This window comes from Gambusia affinis, linkage group LG08, assembly GCF_019740435.1.
Source record: "Gambusia affinis linkage group LG08, SWU_Gaff_1.0, whole genome shotgun sequence".
Classification (NCBI taxonomy): Eukaryota; Metazoa; Chordata; class Actinopteri; order Cyprinodontiformes; family Poeciliidae; genus Gambusia; species Gambusia affinis.
The window spans coordinates 16,782,439-16,793,675 of record NC_057875.1 but is presented as its reverse complement, the minus strand read 5'-3'; the positions used below and the strand labels follow the sequence as shown (position 1 = coordinate 16,793,675).

At 38.9% G+C, this 11,237-nt stretch overlaps 1 protein-coding gene across 2 annotated transcripts in view; it reads left to right on the top strand.

Moving 5' to 3' along the window:
• LOC122835824 (zinc finger protein 536-like) overlaps nucleotides 1-10,837 on the top strand; it is a 36,943-nt gene extending 26,106 nt beyond the window's left edge. Inside the window, exon 4 of one of the 2 annotated variants that reach the window (XM_044125211.1) lies at nucleotides 9,957-10,837. In XM_044125211.1, coding sequence (XP_043981146.1) covers nucleotides 9,957-10,192 — 236 coding nt within the window. In that variant the 3' untranslated portion in view covers nucleotides 10,193-10,837. The remainder of the gene's footprint in view (nucleotides 1-9,956) is intronic. The other variant, XM_044125212.1, reaches the window with a different exon arrangement.
• Nucleotides 10,838-11,237: the final 400 nt, after the last annotated feature.

Here is an 11,237-nt window from a genome sequence, read left to right as displayed (position 1 = left end):
TATAACATTTATTTTTGACCTAAATTCACCTTAAACTGCTCCACAACTTTATTTCTAACCTATCTGGTGTATTATTTGATTAATCTGAGTTTAGATTACATGTGTGTGGATGCCATTTGCTTGGTGACTTCTGAAGCTGGTTAATTACTCTGGATTTATTTTAAGGGTGCCATATAAAAGGGTTTATACATTTTATCTATCTATATACATATATAAATATAAATCCTTTTCCCCCTTTACAATCAAGCAGTTCATTGTAGTGATCTATCACATGAAAACCCAAAATAGTGTACTGCAGTTTGTGGATCTAGCATAACAAAATGTAAAGAAAATGCAAAGCTCAAATTTGAATGAAGGCTTTTGCAATGCACTGCACAATAATAATAATAAAAAAAACATCTGTCAGTGGGGCCAATTTCAGATAGTGCTCTCTCAAGATTCAAAGGTATGCGATGCCATCTAGTGGACAAAGCCTAGCTGGTCATCATCTTGTTATCTACTGATAGATGCTTCACAGCAGACTGCTCGAGTTAACTGGGGCTCAAACTTCAGGGCCTGCATCTGCACGTGACATCGCCAGCCACATGCACTGTGCTACACGACTCCAAAAAGAGTTTTTGGCAGGATCTCAGCCTTCATCCCCCGACAGCGGGAGTGTGAAGAGCGAGTGTGAGTGTGTGTGAATTGTGCCAATTATGAACAACACACTTCCTTTATACTTATAGCACTTGAGGTTTTTTTTTTCCATTCTTCTCTTCCCAGATCTTAACTCCCATCTCAAATAAAGGCTAAATAAGACACAGGTGTGTGGCACTGATTAGCTGTACACTTTAAAGGATGATATAATCTCCTTGTGTGATAGGTTACAAATCGCCAAGCCGATGGAGCCCACTGATGGAGAGGCTTAAGCTCTTGTGCTGGTGTGATATGCTTGCTGAGTGCAGATTTAATAATGCTGTCTCTCAGGAGAGGGAATCCAACAGCTGGGGTCTTTGATATGCATGTATTATGAGTGCAACATGATACACCTTCCCTCTGATCCCCCTCTTATTCAGAAACTCAATATGTTCATGTGAAAGACAGGAAAGTGCCTGTCAACTCCATTAGGGATTAACATCTGTTCCCTTTCTTTATGATTCCAACAGCAAGATGTAGTTTTCTATTTGATTGTACAGATGGTTATTATAATATGCAGAGAAATGCCCCTCCCCTCCACCTCCCATCTTATAGTTGCTGCACTGTTTGTGTTTCTTTCTCTGTGTTATTGTTTATGATACTAATTGCATTAAAATATTACACAGGATTCCAAAAGGCAGAGAAATTCTTGGTTTGTGCCATTCAAAGCGCGTTTCAGTTCACTTTAAGATCTCTGCTCGTCATTTAGCCACATTTTTCCCATTCAGCATATTCTGCTGCAACTGTTGCCTATATTTCTCAGTAATCTGATCAGTGCGAGCTATTTTAGGCGTTCCCTGCCTTCTGTTTGCTGCAGATTGATCGTTTTTGCCTCGTCCCCGAGGAAGTGAATGTCAAAGATACAATAAACACCTGTCAGTCACAGTGGACAGTGAGATGGGTAGCTGACATTGGGACTCCACTGAATGTCCTCCAAAAACCAAACTGAGCAGGTGGCCCTGCAGTCTGTCCTGTCTTCCGTGATGACCAGGTGGCTTTGTCACGGGGCTGTCTCCTGTTGCCCCCATCCTCACCATACTGGATGGCACGTCGAGTGGCATGGTGACATATTGCCGGGCAGTTTGGACATGGAGTGATGTGTTTGTGATGACAGTTCGGGTCGGCTCCAATGTGCCAGCAGTGGTAATTGGCCAGATGGTGACCTCTGGTTGAACCTGTCTGCATGCTCATTATTCTCATCGAACCCTCCCTTGTGTTTTAAATGGTCCGTCAGTGTTGCACTACTCGGCCTAAGCCACTAGATGGCAACATTTACCATATTTAGCCCGAAGCATGTCTTTAAAATAACCCTCTTCTGCCCGCATTGGCTATTGTAAGTCTTTTAGAAAGTCAAAATTTTTAATATGTAGAAAAATGAAGGCTAGATAAAATATATTTTTTTGCACACTTTTTCTCAATTTTTTTATTTAAGGCAGCCTGTGTTTAATAAATAAATAAATTAAAAAACAACTAAAATCTTTAAAGAAAACAAAGTTCTAAAGTGTGCAGACTCGTAAACTAATATCTGTTGATCATATTACAGATCTTGGCCTTTGTGGGTATTAGTCTATGAGCATGACACATCTCCACTTTGCTGCATTTTTCCCTCCCCTTTGCAAAAAAAGATTCAAGACTTTTTGTTTTTGGAGGTGTGCTTTGTGCTTTCCTCAAATATCCTCTTCATCTTCAGCTTTCTAAAAAGAGTATAAAACTTTGAAGGCTAAACCTTCAAGCTCATGATGATGCTACCAACATGTTTCACTGGTATGACATTCTTTTGATCAGACTTTTGATGAGAAGGTTTTCTTTATTCTCATTAGGCCAAAAAATATTTCCCCACATCACTTTTTATTCATAAAAATATGAATAAAACTCTCCCTTTAAGTAACAGACTGAATGAGTGATGCAGACTCTGAATATATATATATATATATAATGACTAATTGTTGTCACATCTTCATTGCATCCAGTACTTGCCAGAAATTCCAGCAGTTTTTTTAATGTTACTTAGGCCTCTGACATTTTTTTTTCTCTAATTTTTTCTTACATTTTTAAGAGAGAGGTTGGTGTATTGTATAGTAGTAGAGGAGGCACCTGGATGCAGTGGCTATTAGAAAACGGTACACGTTTTGCACTCTTCTCTCTTTTCCAATTTTCTGTGTGAGTAATTACTGTAATAATATTAGTAACACTGACAATTGGTAATGTTATTTTTGGACCATACTTCCTCCATTTAATAGTGACTGTTTTCACTGTGTTTCACTGTTTTATCTAGTGCTGTGTTAATTCTTTTATAGCCTTCCCCTGACTGCTACCTGTTGATAATGAGATCCTGCTGATGCTGTGGAAGCTCTCTGTCCATGGCCTTTCCTGCAGGTCTCAGAAAACATTTGAATAGAAAATCTGCAAATGCTGGTTTAGCCGCTCATCATATCCTTTGTACTTTTTTTAAAAAGACATTGCCTTTGTAACAATTGTGGGTGACATTCCTTTCGTTTCATGACACGACTCTCCAAATTATCCCCTTTGTTTCTTGCAAATAAGAGAAATGTGTATAACTGATTGGTAGTAGTTCAGATCACTCAACAGATTCATCTGGTCTCTCTTTTAAAGAGATACAAAAACTAAGAATAGTTTTGATTTTTTATGGAGTTTAACTCTTTAAAACGTTGTTGTTACCTGTAATGGTAGAGAAAGGGATGAGAGTGACTCAAAGGAACAAGAACTAATTTTGAGTTGGGTACAAAAGAGCTTTACTTCAGACCTAAAAGGTCTGCCTGGAATGTATTCAGAGAGCATTTTAGAGACTTAGGAAGAAACGTAAACCAGTAAAAGCCAGTTTTGATTTTTTTTTTTTTTATGAGGGTACAAACCTGCTTTGGTTTTAGGGCCTCTTAGACTAGTTGTTAGTTTCAGCTTTTAGGTCCATTTAATCTGGATTTATATGAAATATAAACACCAAAAGAGCTATTTTCTGCATGCAAGACATTAACTGCTTTTACACTTTTGACAGAACTTCACTATAAAACTCTCCCTTTAACTAATCAGCCAAATCAATTGCATCGTCATTTGACATCAGATCAGACTTCTCAGATGCATGAGAACAAGGAATATGAGAAGATCAATAAAGAAAGGATTAAGAATAAAAGAACATGGAGGGCAGAGAAAAAGAAAAGGCTCTGATTTGAAAGGTTGAAAGGGGTGAGTCATTATCTCTTTGTCTGACCTCTGTGTACCCTCCGCGGAGAGGGTGACAGAGAGCGAGAGAAAAGGAAAGAGAAAAGGAGTGAGAAAGATCACCATAGATGGAGATAGATGGAGCGACAGCGAGGTGAAAGAGGAGCGGTAGTGCGGCTGTCTCTGCGAGCAGATGTCGTTTGAGGGCAGCGAGAGGGCAGCGTAGCCTGCCTTTGTGCCGGGCTTCGTCCCATAGAGATAATGAAGGGTGGAGCAATGGGAAGGATGTGCAGTCATCACTCACTGTCTGTGTGCCATCAGAGCTCAGGACTGTGTCATCCGTCACCATTCAGCTCCTCGGGCCCCCGTCGGCCACGCCACTGTCATCATGGTCATTATCTCAGCCTGTGACACGCAACACACTCGCCTCACACAGCACACAGACACATAGATTCATGCAGCTCCAAATACATGTGTAAAACCTCGCGTGCATATCTGTGTAAAGCAAGTAATGATTTATTGCTAAACACTGTTGATGGAAATCCCAGAGTCAAAATACAGTGTGTTCACTGATAGTTTTTAAATATAAATTTTACTGCAAAGCAATACAATGTTTTTAAACAGACTAGGCCTTAGAAAGCATAGTGGAGGTGAATGAGTGAACCTCTGACTAAAGATTGGACAGAGAATTTTCTAAATTCAGTTGAATAACTAACACTATGCAAAAACCCTTGAAAAAATTTAAAAGTGTGGCTACTGATGCGTACTGGTTAGTGCAAACATCTTTTTCCATGGAAACTTTACTTTACTATAAGAATATCAATAATTCTTCTGAAAAATAACAATAGTTGTATCAAATTATAACTACTGTGTGTTTATTTTTGCCCAACATTGTTATAATCTTTCCACATTTACCCTTCTATATTTTTTCTGTCTTTTTTTGCTTTGACTTTTTCAGGTATAGTAAAAAGACGTTTTCCTCTGACCTTGTATTATTAACATGCATAACCCACTGAGACAAACAAAGATTTGCAGTTATTTTTCTGTTATCAACTTTAAGGAAATGATTATGAGTCAAAGAATAACATCTAGTAGCTGATGATATTGATATTGATTTTGGTTTGGTCAGGGGGCATATTTCATTACAGTCAACTGGTCGAAATGGGAATCAGAACCACAATCAATTGAAAGATGTAATGTGACATTTTCTGGAAATTATACATGTCTATTCATAATAACATAACATCAATATTAAATTAAGCTTTTACTTTAACTCCATTGTCAAACTAGAGGATTGTAAAGTGAATTCGGATTTTCTCTCTAAGGTGTCTAACACATTAAAACTTATTTGTGTAGTCATATTTTTTTTCAATTTTCCAATTAAGTGGACCAAATAATGACAAAAGTGATTTTAACATCACCGCCAATTATGGATCAAAGCCTTTGTTCCCAAACTTAATTTGTTTTTGTCAAAACTCAAAATAAAATGCATCACAGAAAATGTATTTATAAGGAGCTTAATTTTTTTAATATATTGAGTAAAAGTAGGAACTGATCAGCTGGTAATTGGCAGATTTTGACTTCATAACTACTATTATCCTTAATAATTTAATCGTATTGTTGCATTAGTGTTCTTTATTCATTATTGTCTGGGCGGGAAGAAGGGCAGAGAATAAAGGGGAAGACATGCAGCAAATGGCCAAGGAACAGGAATTGTGCTGCATGCGATGGACCTGCTCTGCCACAGAGCCAGGTTGATGTTAGGATTATGCATGTATTGGCTTTCAAAACAATAAAATACACACAACAACCAAAAATATGTCAACACACATTTTAATAATGCACTAAAATGTAAATAGTAGAAAAACAAACCAAACAAAAACAAACAAAAAAAAAAACAAGACAGACGTCCTCAGGATAAAACGAACAACGATTCTGGACAGGCCAGATGATATGCAGAGAAGTCAATAATTAGTAACTCAGTTTTACTATTATCAATCAATTAATCAATTAATCAATCAATCAATCAAAGAACTTTTCATAGTTAGATACAACATAAAGCGCTTCCCAGAAATTAAAATCAAAGCATACAGATGGCAATAAAGGCCAGACAATACTACGCTTTGAAAACAATATAATTAATCAACAGGAGAAAATTGTCACATAAGATTAGGACTTAGGTAACATAGTGATGCTTCACATGAGAAAACAGACAGATTTACTCACTAAAATACTTACTATTAATGTACTTAACCATATGTATAATAAAACATATATTCCTTCACTTATGATGAAATTAAAAGGTAGTAACACAGAATTCAAATTAAGTAATGTTAAGTCATGAAGATCAAAAAGCAATAGAACTGAAGATAAAAATGATAAAGCGTAAGGAACAGATTGAACAAAAGATACACAAATAAAATGAAATAAAGCAGGAATAAATCTAAAGTAAAACGATTAAAATTCATCTAAAAGTCAGGCTGAAAGGCTACAATAATTATCTCAGTCCCAGATGCCCTCATGTCTACAGGAAGGTGAGGACTGTAGAAAAAAATCGAAAAGCCTCATAGTGAGTTTTTCACTTTAGGTACTAAACCCAGTACTACTTCTGAAAAGATGAACACAAATCTCCACTCGGTTAAACACTGAGCAAACCCTTCTTCATTCTCCATTTACATTTGTTTACCAGCACATACGTAAACTCTTATGTATGTGTTTATCTGAATGCAAGCGGCTGCTTTCGAAGCTCGGGCTTGAGCCGACTGTGAAAAGCGGATCATGTGGTGAGGAGATGGATGGCTCCTAGCCCACTGCTGTCTTCCCTAATTGTAAAATATTAGTTACATTAGTCTCTGGCCTGTGATTAATGGAACTTATTTGGAGGTTGCCCTCTCTCGGACCTCCCCTCTCCTTCTGGTTGGGGGGAAAAAGGGAGGGAGACAAGGTGGGATGGTAAGTAAGGTAACAGAAACGGAGAGAGGGGGACGCAAGCAGGGTAACCAGCAACTAATGTGGACATAAGGCCTTTTGGCTTTTTATAAACTCAGTTTATGAGAGGCTGTAGACTTGTTCCCACTGTCTATATGCAATCACAAAGTATTTAACAAGACTGAGGAAACTCTGCTCAGTTTATTAAGTTACACCACATGTGTGAAATCTGAGAATGTGAGATGAAAGCGATGTGCCAGACCCAAATCACAGAATCAAAAGTGTTTATATTTCCCCAATTTTTTTCATTTCCAACAGTAGAGGCTTGTGGAGGTTGAGGTGAGTCAGGCGGGCTGCAAATTGCCCTCTACCTGAGTTTTTTCCTACTATTGTCCAAACAATTTCCACACAAACTCCTCTATGCCACCCTGATAACATTCAGACGTGTCAGACCACATCCTCTCTTTGACTACTGTGTGGAAATGTGTGTGTTTGTGTCCTTTATGGCCATCAGGTTATTATACACCGACAGATGGGGCATTACCTTTTATTGCTCGCACCTTCTGTGAGTTTTCCCTCTTTCCCCCCCCAAAAACACCTTTTTTATGTAGATGTGAAAGTGAGTGTTCAGCCGCGTGCAGCTGTCTCCCCTCCGATGAGGAGCATGATAGAGAGGAAGAGGCTAGGGTGGGGGTGAAAGGGCTGAGACAGCCCTCAGATTTTGGGAAGTGAAGTCAAATGACATCAGCACATAATGGTTTACTGTAACCATGAATCACAGAAAAAACACACACACTGCAGTGTGAGACAGAGGGGAACAGAGAAAGTCGTTATGTGAGGTAACATCTCTAAAATAGCACTGCGGTGAACAAGGACACTTGGCTGTCTAAGTAGAAAGGTAAATGAGTCAGCCGGCTGCGTTTTTGTTTTGATCTTAGCTGCACCTTCAGGCTTCAGTGTCATACGGATTTCTGCTGAGGCCACAGTCAATACTGGAAGCTATTAACGGTATGCGTTGTTGTTTGTATCTTAAGGGTACATGGTGTGCTGCGTCATGTAGCTTCACTTTTGTTTGCTGCGAAACTATGTAGCAGGCACTAAGGAGGTGGATAGACAGGAAGTTTTGGCATGCATTTCTGCCCAGCTGCAGACGTCTGTCATTCCTCAGTTCAACACTTGTGTGCATGTTTATTTATCTGTGTGAATGCGTGTGTGTGGGTGGATATGTGTGTATTTTTACTCAGAGCAGGAAAAGTGAGCGAAAACACGCAAGCCTTCCTTCCCATAAATAAAAACCTATCATCGCATTAGTCATCTTAGAGTTGCATTGTATGCTAATTTTCAAGTGATTAACAAAATGTCAGTTTAATTTGTCCTTCACTTGTAATACACTAATTTAAAATGGTTCTTAGTATAAATACCTAAAAGGTGCCATTTCCCTGTTGCTTGTTCTGCCAACATGTTGTTGTCACCTCAGTAGGAGGACATTTCATGGGTATTCTTGGCAAATATAAAAAACGTTTTCTTTTGTACCATGTTTCCCTACTTCCTTTTCCACCTGATTCACAGTGGATAAAAAAAAACATGTTTCTTGTTAAAGCAATTTGTCTTTGTTCAAAAACAAAGATACTTCATGTGGTTGATTACACACATCCTTCAAATTAGTGACACGTGTTGTTTTCCTCAATGATTGATTTTACTAAACTCTTTTCCCCCATGCTTTCCATTGTCATTACAGTACTGAAACTGCCCTCGTCAAAGTGTTCATTGATATCCACATAAATACAGACTGTGGAAGAACCGCAGTGACGGTTCTGTTGGACTTCAGAGCTGGATTTGACCCAACAAGATCTAGAGAAACCAATCTAGAGAAGTCCAATAAAAGTACTTTTGTTAGTTTATGAAATGCTGAATGGCTTAGCACTAAAGTACATTATAGTCCTGTTGTATCAACCTTCCAGAGCACCCAGTCTTCTGGTTCAAGTCTACTCTGCATCCACAGAACCAGAACTAAACATGGAGAACAGCATTCTGGGATTTTTTGTATCACTAATCTGGAACAAACTCCCAAATTGGTGGGAGTTTGTTCCACCATTCTCAAGGCTAAGAAACACCACCTGCTTAGAGTTGTCTTTGATTAATAACAACAACTAGAACAATGGCCAATATATTTGATTAGTACTATTCTGGGTGATTTTGTTGATTGCATTTTACAAAATGTAATATTTGTTGCCTTTTTCATAACTGATGATCAAAAACTGAGTAACACACCATTAATATTAGACTCTTTCATAGCAGTTATAGCTTTAATACAGTCACTCCAAATTCTGTAGATGTGTTTAAACAGAAGAAAACTATAAGCAAAGATTCATAATTTATATGAAGAGTAAATTCAACCTCATTGCAAATATAGCTGCCACAAATTTAAAATAAATTTTGCTGATGCAGAGACATTTACTTGCTTTAGGACAGCCAACAGTGGACGAGCTGCAGAGATCCACGGCTCAGACTTTTAATTTCAACAGGACAACCACTAGCCATGAAAAAATGCAATCTGTGTTGAAAGACCACACTGTAAGCTCATGGAAAATGGGGGGATATCAAAATGGAAGTTTTGGGCAAAATTGACAGAAAACTAACACTGCCCACAATCCTGAACATGGCGTCAGCATGTTGCTGTGAGGATGCTTTTTTTTTTTCCAAGAGGGAATGTGAAACCAATTAAGAGTTTATGCAAATGGGCACTGAGCTAAATACAGAGATGTGCAAGAAGAAAACTCTTAGAGGCTGCAAAATATTTGAGAGGGGTGGGGGAACTTCACGTTTGACTAGGACAGGGGCAATAAACATAAAGTCAGCGCTACATTGGAATGGCTTTATTTAATGGATAACCATGTTTAAAGCTAAAGCACCTAAAACATTTCAGTTTTTTATTTGTATAAAATATATAGAACCTTGTTCCTTATACTTAACAATTATGCAAAACTTTGTGTTGGTTTACTCCCTAGAGTTTGAATAAATTAAGTTTATGGTTAACATAAAATGCATAATTGTTCAAAGTGTGAATATTTTTGTGAGGCACTGTACATTGTTAGTTTCTTCAGAAGTTGAAATGCTTTTGTACTAATGTGTCTTTTTTTTTTTTTCGTTTTCTCTGTGCTCCTCCTTGTTTCCAGTTCGGAAGCCATTCCAGTGCAGGTACTGTCCATACAGTGCCTCCCAGAAAGGAAACCTGAAGACCCACGTCCTCTGTGTTCACCGCAAACCCTTTGACAACAGCCTGTATCCCGACCGCCGCCTACGACGCTCGCACACACCCCAGACCCCCTCCAGATCGTCTCTGGGGGTCACAGGAGATGGTCGTGGGTCAAGGAGGGACCAGATCAGTGTGCCATCGCTGTGTGAGACTTGATGCTGCCGTAGCAACCGAAGACACAGACAGACATGATAACTGTTTTAGCCTCACCTTGAAAGGGTTAAGATGATTGAGATTGTTATAAAAAATGTTAACGACCAACCTTGATGTACATTCCAGTGTTTACTTGAAGAGCCACAGTACGTATTTATCTGTAGCAAAAGAAGCTGCCTATAATAATAAAGTCCATTGTGATGTGAAAGTGTAGCAAATGTACATGGTTCTGTTTATTTTTTCAAAAGTGTCCACATGATTTGCTCGTGTTTTATTTGCATCTATCAGACCAACACTTGCCTGACACTAAGGGTGTATCGCTCCAGCTCTTGTTCTTTCATCCAGTAAATACCCCGTGTTTCATTTTTTTTGTAAATATCATTCGATTTCCCTTCCAGTCCACAAGTCTTGTCTATCTGTCAGGATGTGGTGCCAGATGTTCGGCCTTTAATCGCAGCAGATGTAATGAAGTAGAATGTTGCACATCGGAGCTTCCATTTGTTCTGGATTCCACTCCAGGGAGAAAGCCTCTCTCACATATAATTATTACCCATTAACTCCTATGCTTCATGCCCTCGTGCTGGAACAATGCTCAATTAAGGGGAACCACGGAAACTGGAAAAAAAAAAAACAACAAAAAAAAAAAAACTGCAGAGATTCATTGATAGCACATTCAAATGGGTTTTACTTTTTTCTATTCTTTTTTTTTCCTTCTTCTTTTATTAAAGTGGAACCACCCATGTGTGCATAAGCCTAATGTACTAGCTAGTAGAGCGCAAGCCTAATCAACACAGCTATTGTAAGCTGCTGCTGCCATGTATGGTAATTTTAGCATGATGTGCGCTGCCTCAGCTTCCCGTGCCAGTAGCCTGCCTGTACACCCAAAGATCACCTTGGGCAGCTGTGTGCCTGCTCAGCCGGGCCCTTGTAGCCACAGCGATGTGACTTTGACTGACAGCCCGCCTGACAACTCCATTCATGCGCCACCTGCTAGCTGTCAATCACAGCGGCCATCCTGGGGCTATTGACGGAGCTGTCAGCCTGTGTG